The sequence below is a fragment of the Aquarana catesbeiana genome, linkage group LG02 (assembly GCF_042186555.1).
Source record: "Aquarana catesbeiana isolate 2022-GZ linkage group LG02, ASM4218655v1, whole genome shotgun sequence".
NCBI lineage: Eukaryota > Metazoa > Chordata > Amphibia > Anura > Ranidae > Aquarana > Aquarana catesbeiana.
The window spans coordinates 75,321,211-75,339,570 of record NC_133325.1 but is presented as its reverse complement, the minus strand read 5'-3'; the positions used below and the strand labels follow the sequence as shown (position 1 = coordinate 75,339,570).

Here is an 18,360-nt window from a genome sequence, read left to right as displayed (position 1 = left end):
TCAGGGTGGATCCTGACAATATTGCCAAGTCCTACATGGACTGGCATGGCCCTACCCATCAGCACAAAAGTAATTGTGCTCTTGTGACCCACAAGGGAAGTATGGTCAAAAAAGCTTTGATCATACTTCTCGTTAAATAAAGAAAAATCCTCTATATGTATATATATATATATATATATATATATATATATATATAGCTATATATATATATATATATATATATATATATATATATATATATATATACAGTATATATATATATATATATATATATACACACACACACACACTATATTAACAAAAGTATTAGGACACCTGCCTTTACACGCACATGAATGAGCAATAGCTTTGGCAAGGAAGTCCACGCAGAGCAAAGCTTCCCCCAATGGGTACCCGACTGTAGTTCAAACCATAAAAACACAGCAAGGAGTGCCAGACCAAAAGATGGATAAAAGAGTCAAAGTAATTTTAACTGTTGGTAAATAGGTCATATAAAACTGCTAACAAAATTTCTGGGACCAAAACACTCTTGTTACACCAGAGATTAACACAGGATAAATCCTGCATGGACTCAAAGGAAACAGAGACAACCCAGATCTATAAAAGGACCCTAATTAAACTATCCCTGTGGAATAATAATGTAACAGTTGCTACAGAGTGACAATAGAGTCTATTGTCTATGTAGAAAATTACAGGAGGGGGCGAAGGCAAGACCAGTCGCCCTGAACAATGAGAGAGAGCAGCAGTGACCAGTCTTTATTACAGGTTAAAACAAACCACTGGATGGCGCCAGACCAATGTATGGAAAAAGCAAGATGAAGGTTTTGCCCAATACTGTCTTAAACTGAGTCTGTAGATCAGAGGTCAGCAACCTACAGCCCGCGGGCCGCACCCGGCCTGCCGCCGACAAATGTTCGGCCTGTCAGTGCACATGATCAAATCACACACACCTGGCCCGTGGACATTTTAAGTAAGAGCAGAGAGGAGCAGTGAGCAGGAAGCTGAATGAAAGAGAACGGGAGAGAAACACAGCAGCGCTGATAAGACAGCGGGAGCTTCCAGAGTTTCCAGGTGATTGGTTAGGTGGTCCTAGCAGGGGGGGCTGGGTGCTGTGCAGGGAGGCTATTTAATATGCCGGGGGGCTGTGTAATATGCAGGGGGGCTGTGTAATGTAAAGGGGTCCAGAGATGCGGAGCTGTGTAATGTAAAGGGGTCCAGAGGTGTGGGGGCTGTTTAATGTAAAGGGGTCCAGAGGTGCAGGGGGCTGTGTAATGTAAAGGGGTCCAGAGGTTCAGGGGACTGTGTAATGTAAAGGGGTCCAGAGGTGCAGGAGGCTGTGTAATGTAAAGTGGTCCAGAGGTGCAGGGGGCTGTGTAATGTAAAGGGGTCCAGAGGTGCAGGGGACTGTTTAATGTAAAGTGGGTCAGAGGTGCAGAGGGCTTGTCACGGAACGCCCCACACTCCGCTTGAGTGCTTCCGTCAGTATACCGCTTCCTAAGTTCTGGAACACGAGTCCAATGGATCTGGCTATAGGAAGCCCCAAGAACTAGACAACACCAGTCTTGGAGTACATCAGAACTCTCTTTATTTTGAAATCTCACAGACCTTTATACAGCAGGGATGTCTCAAAGCTAACCTAATTAACATGAGCTAATTTACTACAAGATGTACCCAGACCAGATGACAGACTTGTAGGCACCGAGCTCTCTCAATTAACATAAACAACAATGGGTGAAAAGACTCTTAGAGCCACACTAAACACATTATAGCAGAATTGATGACATTAGCATTTAACAGTACGAGTCCCAATGGTATAAATCAGTCACCATTCTAATATGGCATATAAAGGGTTCCAGAGTCTGTGTGTTTTGGGGGGACATGGAGCTGAATCCATAGTAACATCAACCCCAGGGCCCCCAGGTATACAGCTCACAGAGAGCACCATTCCTCCAAATGCTAGGGCCCATAATCGGTGGGCAACAGGCTTGCATACAGTCCTCTCCAACAGCCTCTGTTCTGGCTCTGTCTATGACAGGGCTATATAATGTAGGGGGTGAACTAGCTTTGTATTAGTGAAGCACCTTAAAATGAGGTAAACCTGTACTGTTATTATTACTATGTTAGGATTATATTTATCTTCATTTATTAGCAGGTGAATGCGGCCCTCCATGCATTCACATACATTGAATCCAGCACTTAAGTGGAAAAAGGTGGCTGACCCCTGTTGTAGATGATGAAAATTAATGATCCATGACCATACATCTGCAAAAAAAGATTCAAGAAAGAATACAGGTCACACCTGTATTTAGACAATATTTTTTTAGCCTGGATTTCAGCTTTAACCAGGGTTGCCAACCGCCAGTAAATGTAGACAGATTGTAAAAATCTGTGATTTTTTTTTTACAACTGCCAGTAAATATCAGGGGCTGATAATTTCATGCTTGGTTGACTTTTTAAGTGTAAATCAAGCAAATTACTTTGTTATAGGTATTGTCAGTGTATGTATCATGTTTATATTGTTCAAATATTCACTGTGTTAGTTTTCAATAGGAGTTCTGTAATTTCTCAGGTTGTCAGTTAAAAATGTGCTCCGCCAGTAAATTTACCATGTTTTGTCAGTAAAAAATGCTGCGGGAGGTTGGCAACCCTGGCTTTAACCCCCAGATAGCAAGCAATTGTGCTGCAAGTTTGAAAATGACTCGCTAAGCTATTGCTAGACTTGCCAGGCTTCACAAGTTAGTTGCACAATTTCAGCAAATCTGCATTGCATGACTCCAGATCAACTTTCTTTGTAAATGTAATGCTATCGGTAACCAGTCCTGGCACATTTGGCTCTACTGAAGCCCAGCAGGTACATGTGAATGTCCCAGACCCACTTACTTGGTGATAAATGTCCCAGGCACATTCCTTCTCAGGGAGAAAGTCCTTTTACCCGGGTGGATTAATTAAGGGAGCCATGTTAGATGTTTTAATAATGCACGCACATGAAAAGCATAGCTCCCAACTGTCCCTGATTTGTAGCAATGTCCCTCTGTCCCTCTTTCCTCCTCATTTGTCCCTCATTTTGCTCTGATCTATATAGTTGTATATAAAATGCACTTTTTATCTTTCAAAAAGTGTTTCCCAGTGCTAAACCTTTCATCCAAATTCTAAATTGCTGCATTTGTAAATTTTAAAAGCCAATATAAAGGAATAGTAGTGGTAAAAATAAAGCCCTTGTGGATTTAATTAACCCTTTTATTGGTTAATTCTCCTTTAAGGGGGTGTGGCAGGGGGCGTGCCCTATACCTACATGCGTTTGCTAGTAGGTGTCCCTCATTTCCATCTCAAAATGTTGGGAGGTATGTGAAAAGCAGGAAGGAGGGTGGAGGGAACACAGGATACCTGAGGGTTCCATTAACAATACACAGTCTCTGGTCCCATACGTGGTCTTCTCACTGATATCAATCCTTCTGTCACAGAACTCTGCTGGATGGAATATATCTCATAAATGTGGCTCCTTGTCAACTGAGGTTCCTGTGTATTCTCACTCCTAGGGTACAAGGCCGGACAGCAGTGGAAAGGTTTATGTGGTGCTTCCCAGCTCGGTCGGTCACTCACCTTCCCTGTGGTAGGACAACCGTGGTTTTGCTTCCCCAACGGCCAGTAGCACTTCATCTCAGCCAACAGCTTAGGGACACCTACCATGACAGGAGATCCCTCAACACTCCATACCTCTAAGCCCTAAGGTCTGAGGCCTAGATAAGTGATCACACAGACATCGTCTCGGGGAAAGTCCCTGGAGGGAAAGACTCATATATTTAATAGCTCTCCCAGCATGCACAGCAAGCTCCCCAGGCCTGCTGATTTGATTGGCCAGGTATTAAATATCTATAATGTGCAGTAATATCTCTAGCACACCCTGCTGAGAACACTCACACAGTATGTGACTGAGAATAATCAAAGGACACAGCCAGCATACAACTGAGCTCAGCTGACTAACACTACACTAACAGATCACAATACATAGAAAAAGGAATTTAGGAAATCACTACATCCCTACACAAACATTCTGCAAGTCTGCTGCAAGTTCTGGTTCAGTTATGTTGTGCAATAATCATCCCACCACAGGGGACACTGTGGCTGAATTTTCATGCTGTAGACTTGCAGAGCTCTTGCTATAGACTCACCACTGCAACTTCGCTCTTGCTAGAGAATTGCCATGCAAATTTACTACCAATTGGAAAAGTGTCAACTAGAACTTGTGCTTCAAGTGCTCTGCAAGTGTACAACTTGCCAGTGAAAATGTGCAGCAAGTTAACAGACTTACAATTCAACACTGCCACAGATTTGTGGCAAGTTATCCTTGCTATCTGGGAACCCCTATGTGCCGGCGCCTCCCGACCATTTAAGAGGTTTCAGATGCCGGAAGGCGGGGTGGGGTTTATGATCATGTGACCACCGTGATTGGATGTTACGGCGGTCACATGATCGGAAAGCTCCCAAACACAAATAGCGATCATGAGCTTTCCGTCAGCTGCCGGTAACTGTGCCAGGAGCACACACGGCCTGTGCTCTCAGCACAGCTGCATTCACCTCAATTGATGTAAATATGCAGCCACTCTGCGCCAAAGCCCACTTGCCAAGAGGCCGCATATTTGCGTGTGGCCGGCGACAAGGGGTTAAGACACTGGGTATTGTACAGGAGGTGTCTGAGTAAGAGCTTGTTCACATTTGTGTTGCCCTCTAAAGAGCATTCCGTGATGGACTGCTGTTTAGAAAGTGTTTCTCAGGTGGCGAGGAGGAGTTATGTCACCACACAGCCTGTTTTAACCCCTAAAACTTGCACCACCACACCGCAACCGTTGGATGAGTCGTGTTTATTAGGCAGTACTGCCCGCCAAGCATGACAGTGGGGATAAACTTTGCCATGATGCCAAGTTTTGCGGTTACAGCATACTTACACCCTGCATCTGATGCTTAACGGAGGAGTGGCAGGGAAGCAGTAAAAACATGGCTCAGCCAAGTAATTTTAACCTCCACCCCCCCCTCCCCCAATTGCAAGTGTAAACGAGGTCTAACCTTTGCTTCTATCAAATTGCTAATGCCAGCAACTAACAGTGTTCTGTAGCTAGCAATGGAATCGTTATACTTGCTGGAGATTTGTGACTAAGAAGAGATTTATTACAGCTAAAGGTCAAACACGTACTACGCCAAATGATAACATTCCCTGCTACAAATCAGGCTTCTTTAGCAATTTGTAGCTAAACTATAGATGTGGATATAGAGGACCTCTCACTGGTGAGCTTGTTGCTGACATGAAATCTGCACAAACTTAATCACAGAGTGTGCTGCCCCAGCGGGGCATAGAATTGATATAGATTGTTCTTAACCATTTTCTATGGACATTGTGGTAATGTCCATTATCTTTTGTGGTAATGCACTTGTTTCTTATGTTCTTTTTCCCTTATGTTATGACACACTTCCTTTGTACGTAATGCTCCACCCTTCTTCCTGTGATTGTACTTCCTGTGTCATGGATGCAGCTAACAGGCCACATGTAGCAGGGCACATGTATTCTGCATTGTAAGTTACAGACAATATCATCTTTTGACAGCATAAATACCACAACCTATTCATCTGTTTGTATCCTGTCCTCTGCTGTAACCTGATGTTCAGAATAAAAGCATCTTTGTGGATGGAATTGGTATTTGGTGAGTTCAAGCTATCTGATGAGGCTTGTCCTCAGTGATTATATCTTATACAGGCCGGGCATAGAGGTCTCACAAGGGATAAATCGCTTCACAACAATCAGAGTCAGAATACAGAGCGTCTTCCATAGAAAATACCTAGGATTTTGTTGGCTAGGAATTGCTTAAATAAGAAATAAAAAATACATCACCAGCATGACTGATGTGACCCAAAGGTAATAGGAGGAAGAGTTCTTATTTACAGTCCAATGAGCAGACTGGAGGTGCCCAGGTGTCCTAAGGACCAACCTAGGAGCTTCTCTCCACTTGTGGCACATACCAACTTTGAAAATGTGTATCCACGTTTTCTCCATGTTTGCATGCATTTTTTATTACCATGTGACTGCTCTTAGGGTGGGAAGTTATATGGTTGCCACTTCCATCTGTACTGTGCTAATTATTAGCATTTTCATGGTTGCAAGTGGAGGTACAGGGACAGAAATGCCCCAAAACCACAATGTTTGCCGCCAGTGGAGACCAGCCCTAAGACTCGGTTAACACTGCTACCACCCCAAAGCATGCGACTTCCGGTGCAACTTTGCATTGCGACTTGCTTGTGACTTGATGCAGCTTCGTGACTTTATGCGACTTTCATGTGACTTTTGTAATTTTGGCTTTGGCCAATTTTAACAATACAGAGTGTGTCACATATCACTGAACTTTTTTGGACCGTTCTGTGGCTGAAAGGCTCTCCCAATCCTCATGGTAGAGTCTTTCTACCTCTAACCATGTTCGGTCTTGCTTGCCTTGGTCTTTATAGGTCTTTATAGGTCGGGTCCCTTGTATCAAAAATTGCAGGATGCTCACATACAAGTCAGATGAATTGTTCATTGTCAAGAGCATCCCTCAGCCTCTTGGGAGCTATGCTTCCTGCACTGTGAACACAGTTGTGTGTGCTTGCTAGGTGGACAATGTGCTTTGGGAGGAGATTTTGAGCTGCAGGGATAGGCTGAGCCACAGGTACATAGCAAGAAATGGAAAAGGAGTGGAGTATAGGGTTAAAAAAAAAAAACTGAAGTTGCAGCCAAAGTCACTAAGATAAGACGCAGAAACAACTTCCTTGAGACTTTTGTAATTTTAACATTGCAGTCTATGGCACTCATGTCGCAAGGAAGATGCAGAAAATTAGTGCACATTTTTGAAAAAAAGAAAAGAAAATGAGTGCAAGAACTTGAGTTGCAACAATTAAGACGGTACCCATCAAAATTAATGTGTTTTCGCATGTTGTAGCAAGTGGCATGAGAAGTCGCAGAACCAGGGCTAAGAGTAGGCTCTAAACAGTAATGCCACCCTCAATAAAAGAACATAGTTTCAGATATTTTGGCTTGTAACATATACGTACTGTAGCTGTTTGTTAAGCACATTGCACACTCATTCCTGCTCTAGAATCCTCCTTGAAAAGTTTAGTAGCAATCTGCTTGTCTCCAGTGGTAATACATGAGCAGAGGTAACCATATTTATTGATAAGCCTTGGTGACATGGAACAAGACATTGTGCTCTTGTAACTGGCTATAATGAAATTCATATTGTTATTCATAGCTTGCAGTTAATCACATTATGCATGTGCACATTTGTTACAGCTCTTAAGGAGTAATTTAACTGTGCATTTTAATAATGTTTAGCAGGTAAACATCAACATCTTGCAGACGCTGGGAAGGGCCCTCTATTTAAATAGTAATCACGTTTAAGAGGCTGATTTGCATTGATGCGATTTTACTTTTCATCTTATTGGCGCTTTCATGAACCTCTCTGCTATTTCTTGGGTTTTAGAAGATCTGTATACTGGAGGAAATAGTTCACAGACAAGCACTTCACACTATCATTTCACGTCCCTTCATAATACAAAACCACAAGCCAAGACTGATGTAATCTAAGCCATGAAGTACATGATAGGTGTGCCATATGTTCAGCTGTAGAGTCATTCTATTAAGGAAGGGGCACATTACAAATAATTAATGGGGGGCAATCTTTATCCAGATGTGGCCTTTTGCTTGCCTTTATCAGGCCTTTTGGACACTATTCCTCCCACTGATCCATGGCACTATTCCTTCTACACCAACAATGGGGCATAATTCCTGCCATTGATACCAACGTTACATTACTACAGTATTCCTACCACTGACACCAACAATTGGACACTATTCCTCCCACTGAAACCAACTGCAGGGCCCTATTCTTCCCACTGACACCAATGATGGAGCACTATTCCTTCCTCTGATACCAACAATGGAGCACTATTCCTTCCTCTGATACCAACAATGGGGCACTATTCCTTCCTCTGATACCAACAATGGAGCACTATTCCTTCCTCTGATATCAACAATGGGGCACTATTCCTTCCTCTGATACCAACAATGGAGCACTATTCCTTCCTCTGATACCAACAATGGAGCACTATTCCTTCCTCTGATACCAACAATGGAGTACTATTCCTTCCACTAATATCAACAATGGAGCACTATTCTTCCCACTGACACCAATGATGGGGCACTATTCCTTCCCCTGATACCAACAATGGGACACCATTCTTCCCACTGACACCAATGATGGGGCATTATTCCTTCCCCTGATACCAACAATGGGGCACTATTCCTCCCACTAATACCAATGATGGGACTTTCTTTACTCCTTTTGAGGGCATTTTCTACTCCCAATGGCCACAGTCTGGCCCCCTCAAAGTCTGAAGGACAGTAAACTGGACCTTTTTTCAGAAAGTTTGGAGACCCCTGCCCTAGAAGGCTGCTCATACAGGAAACTGGATGTTTATATCAGCAACGTATGGCTTTCCATAATAGCGCCTCCTTGGGCAATGGTTTGGTGAAAACCTCTGCACAGAACATCAGCTGATAGTATAGTTCCTATATGTCTAGTGTTTTACCAGGTAAAATTGGAACTTATTACAAATGTTATCAATAGGAAAGGTATCTCAAGGTTGATATTTGCTCTCTAGAAAAGTGTTAGAGAGTTGTGAATTGGACAGTAAATCATTACTCATCTCTAGCATGTATAGCTATCATTATTAGGGAGGCATAAGATATATTGCTAATCTCACTTTCTAACAACCAATGGCAGTATAGGGGTACCCGTTGGGTTCTGTGTGCTGAGATCCCCTTAAAGTGGTACTAAACTCAGCTTTACCACTTATACCTACAGGTATGCCTGTAATAAGGTTTACCTGTAGGTACTGGGAATATCTCCTAAACTTGCACTGTTTAGGAGATATTCAGAGTGCATCTAGCCAGTGATGTCAATGGTACAAGTGCTCTGAAGGTCCGACATAGTGTGCCAGACCTTCAGAGCCTGTGCCATAAATGGCGGGAGTGACATCATCAAGCCCCTGGCCACTCGAGTAGCCATAGACCGGGTACCTGGAAGGAAGTCTGGGTGAAGATGGAAACCCTCTCTGGAGGGCTTCGTTTTAAGGTAAGGCCGCGTACACACGAGCGGTCTTTTCGTCAACAAAAGTCCGACGGCCATTCCGGTGGACTTTGGTCAAAGTTTTGACAGACTTCTGACGGACTTTTGAACGAACGGACTTGACTACACACGATCACACCAAAGTCCGACGGATTCGTACGTGATGACGTATGACCGGACTAAAATAAGGAAGTTGATAGCCAGTAGCCAATAGCTGCCCTAGCGTGGGATTTCGTCCGTTGGACTAGCATACAAACGAGCGGATTTTTCAACCGGACTCGAGTCCGTCGGAGAGATTTGAAGCATGTTTAAAATCTAAAGTCCGTCAGATTTTCGACTGGAAAAGTCCGCTGAAGGTCCGATGAAGCCCACACACGATCAGATTGTCCGCCGGACTCGGTCCGTCGGACCGGTCCGTCGAAAAGTCCGCTCGTGTGTACGCTGCATAAGTCTCCCACAATACATACTAGTACATTATGGCATTGCCTTGCAGGGGATTTTTTTTTCTTCAATTGTGGTTAAGGACCGATATATTGATTAAGTATGGAAGCACATAAGCTAGCTGGCTTACTCAAAATGGTGGTGCCAGGAGAAAATCAAAACCCATGCCAAACTTTACAAAACAAATTCAGAATCCATTTTCTACTGCACTGGCAGCACTAAAGTGTATTCTACTGGACTGGCAGCACTAAAGTGTATTCTACTGGTCTGGGAGCACTAAGGCAAATTGTATCAACTGATAGCAGCCCATCAGAATCCACTGGGCAGACCAGTAGAAATGGGATTCCCAGTGGTTGGTATGGGTTGAAGTGCTTTTCTTCTTGTACTGCTTTATTGAAGAAACCAACTAGCTGGTTATTTAATAAGCCCGAGGCTTAATTCAGGAACCTGTAATGTCATGTACCATGTGCTGAAAGTGCCATAACTGGTGATCACATGTTATCATATTGCTTGAATCATAGAGCTAGATCATAGTCAAGAAAATGCTTTAGGGCATGGAAATTGGAGTTGCAAAGCCCAAGTGGTTAAGATAAACTATAGCCAACAAAGATCCTTCTGCTCCCTGCCCCTTCCTGCCCTGCTACTGTGTCCACCCTGCTATCTTACAAATTCCCATAGAAAGCAAAAATACCTTCAGTAACTGTTGATTTGGGATCTCACAATAGTTTGTCAAAAAGTCTAAGTACTGGTCATGTGATCTCTGCTTTACGGAAGTCTTAGCCAATCAGTGGCTCTGGCGGAATGCTGATCTTTCCCTTTATCAGAAATCGTATTACATAATGCTTGGGAATGGCTGTATAAACATGGGGTAAGCACCATGGACAGCGCATATCATACAGCTCCTTCCAATTCATGGTGTTCACTTGAAATGAGGTAAATTAGCATGCTGTTTTTTCTTTTGAATGATGCATCATGCAATAAAATCTGTTTTCTGCTCAAAGTCAGACATTTGGAACCCCCTCCTCTACTAAGAGTGCACCATGGATGCTTCAGAACTCACAAATAGTGATGTCTGCATTGCATTGTGGGCTGATGAAACTCCAGAACTAAGACTTGGGGCTGAGGCTATGGGACAAAGTGTGTCCGATTTGACTACTCCCTGGGTGTATGATTTTAGGGGATTATGCTAGAATTATATTTTTTTTTTTCATGTGCCAGGTACATTTTAACCATACTCCATAAACTTCACCCATATTTGGAAACAGCTACCTTTTACAAGGGCGCAAAATGTGCTCCCTGGATTCATTCTCAAATTGAACCCAGGAAACAGACACTCAAGTATTTACATATCATTACATCCAAAGGCTCCCGTGTGACTGTCTAAAGAGGCCCCAAATCCTGATACTTTGGGATGCATAAGCTTCATAACATAAATAAAAATGAAAGAAAAAAAAATGTATTTTACCTTCTTTTACAATTCCTTGTTTACTTGTGTCTCACATACTCACACCCCTATGTACTGCAGCTCACAGTGGGAGGGTTTCAGCAGTCCGGGCAGTGCTGTCAGTCCAGAAAGCAGTGGGCAAGGCTAGGTGTAGCCAGCCGCCGACTGACAAACTACAAGCCAATGCTTTTAAAAGTCATTGCAGGGAAGGGTGAGCAGGGTGACCTGATCTGTTGCATACCTCCCAACTTTCTGAGATGGGAAAGAGGGACACCTATTATCAAAAGTATGTAGACATAGGACACACACCCTGCCACGCCCCCTTAAAAAAGAATTATATAAAAAAAAAACAGATTAGTTAACCCCACAAGTGCCTTTTTTTACCGCCGCCATTCCTTTATATTGGCTTTTGAAATTTACAAATGCAACAATCTAGAAATTAGATTAAAGGTTTAGTACTGGGAAATACTTTTTGAAAAAATAAATAGTGCATTTCATATACAATTGTATAGATCAGACCAAAATGAGGAACATATGAGGAGGAAAGAGGGACAGGGGGACTTTGTTTCAAATCAGGGACAGTTGGGAGCTAAGCTGTTAGTAACTGCTGAGAGGGCTTTTTAAAACCCAATTACTGCTTGTTAAGGTTAATGTAAATGCTTGAATTTCCACAGCCTGTCCACAGGCTTAAAGTGGTACCAAGGGCAGCCGGAATCTTAACAGACCATAACAACACTCTAAATGCTTGTAACTGTTATTCATCTTTGTTGTTTTCAATTAAATTAGCTCTAAAGTGCAGAGATAGAAAAAACAATCTTTACAGTTGGAGCAACTTACCATCATCTTGTCTGAAACCATCTAACATTTGATAGAGGTTTGTGGGTAAGCTGTACTGTTTGAGTCTTTCCCTCCCAAGCTGCAGCGGCTGACCATTAGACTCCAATGCAGAACTGCTGTACCTCGGCCGGATCCTGGAGTTAAACAGTGACGATGAGGAACTCTCTGATTTCCTTCTTAGTATTGCAGCATAAGACGTTTGCTGCCCTGGAACAGCTTGTACAAGTTCTGGAAGACAAAGTGCAAAAAAGACGTTAAACCAAAGTTTATGTACATATTACAAACATACACTTTGTATTTCCCACTGGCTTCATTATAGCAAGATCTCCAAGCCAGTTACAGGAACTGCCAACCTGATACACCTGTTGGGTCCCCAGAGAGCCCCCCTTACTTCAGGGTCCCCAGAGGCCTCCCCTTACTTTAGGGTCCCCAGAGAGCCCCCCTTACACCAGGGTCCCCAGAGGGCCTCCCCTTATTTCAGGGTCCCCAGAGACCCCCCTTACTTTAGGGTCTCCAGAGAGCCTCCCCAACATCAGGGTCCCCAGAGGGCTCCCTTACTTCAGGGTCCCCAGAGACCCCCCTTACTTTAGGGTCCCCAGAGAGCCCCCCCTTACTTTAGGGTCCACAGACAGTTATCCCCCCTTCCAGAGGTTCCCCTGTACCTGGCTGGTCTCTGTGCACCTTGGACTCCCAGCACATCTCTTTACCCCCCCCCCACCTGGGGGGAGGTGGGAGGTAGCGATTGGCAGCTCTATAGTGTCCACGGGCGGCGAGATCTCCCTGGGGCTTGTAGTTCTCTCTCTGACTGTATCCACTGGAGAGGGGAGGGGCCCCTGACCGGGCATGTATCATCAAGAATGTAGAAGCAGAGAGACTCACTGAAGAGTGAAGCTGATACATGCCTGGGTCAGAGGCCCCCCCCTCTCCACTTTATACATTCGGAGAGAGAACTACAACCCCCAGGGAGATCCCGCTGCTCGCGGGCACTTTAGAGCTGTCGATCTCCACCTCCTACCTCCCCTCACTGCATGTTAAATGGACAGCCAGGGGTGCAGGGGGAGATGCCGGGTCTTGGGGCTACCCAAAGCGGCAGAACGACAGGGCCCAGTTGCAAGTGCGACTACAGCGACCACTATAGTTCTGGCACTATTTCAATGTAGAAATACCGTACTGGTGACCCCACAATAAGGATAAATCTTTTCCATGAAAGGGCATTTAAAAAGACTCATGGCCATTCACTAAAATTAGAGGAAAAGCGATTTAACCGGAAACTGCGTAGAGGGTTCTTTACGGTAAGAGCAGTAAAAATGTGGAATTCTCTTCCACAAGCAGTAGTTTCAGCAGGGAACATAGATCATTTAAAAAAACTATTAGATAGGCACATAAATGACCACCATATACAGGGTTATACAATGTAACATTGACATAAAAGCGCACACACACACACACACACAGGTTGGACTTGATGGACTTGTGTCTTTTTTCAAACTTACCAACTATGTAACTATATATTTGAATCCTCCTGCCCTAATCTCCAGCAACTTCTCCTAGAGTCAGGGGGAGGTAATCAAACTCCCAGCCTGAGGAGTCTCGAACAGACCAAACCAAGCAATTCTGGCTCCTGTAGCTACAGCAGAAGCCTAAAAACGAAATGTACCTAGCAGCCTGGCTAGGAGGGTACTACACAATGTTATCTGCTTTATAAACTATCACCTGTGCACTATACAACCCCTCCTTTCTTTTGTAATGGCAATGATGAGAGGACAAAGTGTTCGTAATTCAAACCAGGAGAGCAGCTTACGTGACAACACTACTCAACAATGAGTGTTGTCACCTTAGGACAGGAAGAAAAAGCCCTGATGCAGCCACTGCATCTAAGGACTGGTAAGCTGCAATATATTACATTTATGTTTCTGAGTTTAGATACACTTTAAATAGCCAGAATATTATAGTATTTAGCAATAAATATTATAGTATTTAGCAATTTTCCAAACAGTAATGAAAATGAAAAAAAAACAAAAAAAAACACGCACGCACACACAAAATCCTGAACTACGTTAATGTATACAAAAAGGACAGTAAATTTAGTAAAGCCTAACATAACAGAACCTTAGGGTAATTTCAGAAAACACATTCTCTAATAAAGACAAATGTTGTTTATACGACCTGCATGGCTTTAACAGGCACATGCATATGGAAAAATTAAAAGAAACAAGTTTTTGCTGTATACAGTAGATCAGCTAGTTTAATTCCTGCCCTGTGATCCTCACAAAATTAGAAAATTCGTAGGTTATAAGTGGAGGTCTAAACAACACTGCCATTCTAAAGTGCAGAAAAAGTTTTAATTAGATTTGAAACCTTCTTTAAGGCAGATGTGAAGGCAAAATTCAAATATCAAGCCCATTGGAAGGACATCCTTGAGAAATGATACACTGACATGTTACTTCGGTGGTCACCTGATCTCCACCTGTCACTCTAATTCTAAACAGGTAAAAGCTAATGCCACTTCTGCAAATATAATATTACAGCCCATGATTCTACCTACAGTACTAGTAATGGTTGACTTGTGTACATACAGTGGATTGGCAGGGCAGGGTCACGTCAGTCTGTAGTCCTACCACAGGAGAACATATGCATCACAAGCAGGACAGTGAGCGTTGTCACAATACTAATATGACTTACACACACTTTAAATACTGTCTTTTTTTCCCAAGAATGTACCTTCTTATTGATAAATTAATATATAAACTTATAGGGTGGATATGACATACCAACAAACCAAAATGAAAAATGGATATCTGCATTTACATTAACTATAAGAATTGGGGCAAAGCCATTCTTGATATTCCAAACAGAGTGAGCTTCAGAGCCTTTTACAGTCCATGCATAGCCTGATTGCCAGCATATTAGATGTACATTGACCCTGTAATTTGCTAATGTACAGGGTTAGAACCTGTCAGAATTGTATTGCTGGTGTTCCCTGTTGAGCAGGCAAGAAGAACACAGGGATGTCCTATGAATGTGGTGATGCTTCCTCCTTGGCTAGCCAGCAGGCTGGGGTCAGATTGGTTAGAAAGCTTTACTACCTGAAATGTATGTATTTCTACAAATGTTTTTTTCAATTTTGGATAGAGTAAGGAAGGATTGAAATCCCTTTCTACTTTTATTTATATTTGAATTATATTTTCAGGGTTTTTTTTTCTTATTTTTATTTTTTATTTCTGTGAGTGTCTCTACTGTGTATTCAACTGAGGGTAGGTGCCAGTGCAAGGAGCTAGACACAAGTCATTATGTAGATAATGGAAAGTCTTTAGTTGGACCTGAAACAGCCTTGGTTCAGCACAAAGCAGGGGTCTTTCCAATCAAGGGGATCATCAGGCTTGGGTGATCTATGTGTATTGGAACCAGAAGAAGTGCCATACACACATGATGAGAGTTGGAATATGTAGTTTATTCAACCACAAATTGAAAAAGTATAACTAAAAGTTTGCCCTGGTTTTCGGGGGCTAAACTGTTCCCTTTAATCAGAGCTTTAGCATCTATCACAGTATCTACTGGACTTAAACAATGACAACATTGGTACATCAATCCGAGTGAGGGAGATCTTTATTACACAAGTTTCAGCATCACTAAGCCTTGCAGCAATGAAACTGGTCCTGGTTAATTAATGTAGCACCCTTTTGCTAGGCTGCTACGTTTTTTGGTAAGGCAAATTTAGTTCTTAGCTCTCCTGTAATCAGCAGAGCAGAATCGATTGCTTTAGGCTGCTCTGGGTTCTGCAGGCTGCTAGTCTGGCTTATGCCACCTGTGCCTGGAGCATTCCAGAAAGTAGAGGGTGAAAGAGTCAGGCAGCCTGATTATTTAAGCAGACTCAGACAATCCCTGGAAGTGTGTCCAGCTGGTTGTTTTGGAGTGTATAAATAGTCTGGAGCCCAGAGGCCTGGGTTCTTTTTCAGGAGAAGAAGTTCCCAGCCAGGGAGGGCCGCCTGCCTTCCTGCCTCTTCTGCTGAAGGTCCAGCCTTGCTCATCAGGAGCCATGCTGAGAGGTCCAGCTTAGCCACAAACCCTTTCAGGGACTAAAAAAGCATGCCACTGAAGACCTGCCTTGGTAGTTTACAGGGGGAGCCTGTCTGCTGGAATTAGAGAGTAACATTCCGAGGACTACTTTAAAGTAGAAGTCCACTCTAAAACTAAAATCCCTACAACTATAGACATATACGATCTAACACTAACCTCACTAACCCTCTAAAGAAAAAAATCAGTATACATACCTTTTTTGAAGCCGCTTTGACCCAATCCCACGCTGAGCTGTCAGCCGCGGCTTTGCTGTGTAGGCGGTTGCAGAGGTCACATCCGACAACAGAAGCCACATAGTAATGGAGACGTTACTTCCTATTCATTTCACAGCCGTTGTCAGCTGTGTCCTCTTCAGAGCTTTCCGCCGCTGGAGACTGGATCCAATCGGCTTCAAAAAAGGTACGTATACTGATTTTTTTCTTTACAAGGCTAGATAGGTTAGTGTTAGATCGTGGATGTCTATAGATGTAGGGATTTTAGTTTTAGGGTGGACTTCTACTTTAAGGAAGAGTGCCCTTATTGTTCCAGTTGGTAATGTAGAGTATCCCACAGCTCCCTGAACTCATCCAAGTTAATGATGCAAAAAGTTTTTAAAAAGGCAAGCCTTGTGGACTGTGTACCCTGAATCAGTGTGAAGTTGCTATTTGCGTGGCTGCTGCACTAGCGGGAATAGAACCTGGGACATTGAGGGCTCATTCCCACTAGGAACTGCATGTGAATTGGGCGCATCACATGCAGTTCTGTGCACTGCGATTTCAACCCATTCATTTTGAATGGGCTGAAATCACACCAGACAGCACCAAAAAGTAGTGCATGCACTATTTTTTTAAATGCACGGCAATCGGATTGCATGGTATTTTTGTACCATCCTGTCTGGTGCGGGCAAACGCACTGAGTTTGCGCCCTTTGTTTGGGGTGTCATTAACTTTGCACTGACCCCTGCAGCAGATCGCAAGGGCAATGCGATTAGAATGTGGTGCAGGAACCCACACTGCTTTCCAGTGTGGACAGGCCCTAAATCAGCAGCCCTAGCCTAGACATATATAACCCTGGAAGTCTGGGCTATAATCAATAAGTTGATAATTTCTTGCTGACACAGCTGGCTGGAGTTAGGCTGCCTCTTTAGATGGGCTGGGAACCCGAAAGCTGCAACAGAAGAAGGGGAAGGGGAGAAAGAGGCGTCAATCTGCCAATGGTGTAGCAGGATTTATTCAACAGTGTATGTAAAAATACAATAAAATTGCACTTACAAAATTTGCTTAAAAAAGCTCCATGTGGAGCCACCAGTGCAGAGTCAGAGACCGCTGAGATGACAGGAGCGCCGTGGAAGCCAGGAATCCAGGCAAACCGCTAAAGAACCACCACGGGAGACTCAAGAAAGGAGCTGTCAGACGCCACAGACTCTGAAGCCCTCAGGCTGATAAAGGAGGCATAGTTTGGTCTCCAAAACGCATTCCTGATTAGCTACAGAGTCTGTGGCATCTGACAGCTCCATTGACAGCTCCTTTCTCGAGTCTCGTGTTCTCTGGTGGTTTGCCTGGATCCCTGGCTTCCACAGCGCTCCTGTCATCTCAGTGGTCTGTGTCGAGAGTGGACTTTGCACTAGTGGCTCCACATGGAGCTTGGTATATGCTTGTTTCAAGCGATTTTTGTGAGTACAATTTTATTGTATTTTTACTTACATTGTTGAATAAATTCAGCTACACCATTGGCGCCTCTTTCTCCCCTTCCCCTTCTTCTGTTACATATGTATTTAAGCTCTATATTTAACTGCTTGCAAGCTTCAAGCATTGACACCGCTCAGAGACTGACTGCTCCCATAGCAGGAGTGATAGAGGTTGGCTTTAAACAGAAGACTCCAGCATTTGCACTCATTAAGCAAGAATCTCTGCAGGATTGTCTCACAATGAAACGGTGTGTGACCTTTTCAAATAACTTTGCAAAACTGCAATGTAATGAGGAATATGGCAGTCTAGCACCTTTACAGTTCTGCTCAGTGCACCAGTACGTCAGCTTTATTCTGACAAGTGCATGAGGCTTCCAACTGCTGATACAGTGCAGTGTGTGGCTTCGCTCCTCATTACCCTGTACACAGTCGTTCACCAATGATGTAGAACAATGGAGAAGGACTTATACCAGCTTTGCAGAATATCGGGAAACAAAGTGCCTTAAACAGACACTAAATGTAAATTTCAAGTTGTTTTGTATAAGAGCATTTTAGATGACATTCGAAAATGAAGACCTTTAATTTTTAGAATTTTCGTCTCAAATATATCTGTACACAATTAGTGAATGTGATCTTTTAAAATGTATTTATTCTGCAATAATATATCATACTTGACATAACATATTGGAGGGTTTGCCTAATTTTAAAGGATATTTATTAATTTACACTCTCTGTATGCATCTCGTTCA

The 18,360-nt window shown here is 43.2% G+C and overlaps 1 protein-coding gene across 3 annotated transcripts in view; it reads right to left on the bottom strand.

Moving 5' to 3' along the window:
* Positions 1–18,360, bottom strand: part of CNTN5 (contactin 5) — a 2,213,095-nt gene that overhangs the window by 764,306 nt on the left and 1,430,429 nt on the right. For all 3 annotated transcript variants that reach the window (XM_073613049.1, XM_073613051.1, XM_073613050.1), the window contains one exon: positions 11,869–12,096. In XM_073613049.1, the coding sequence (XP_073469150.1) occupies positions 11,869–12,096 (228 nt within the window). The remainder of the gene's footprint in view (positions 1–11,868; positions 12,097–18,360) is intronic.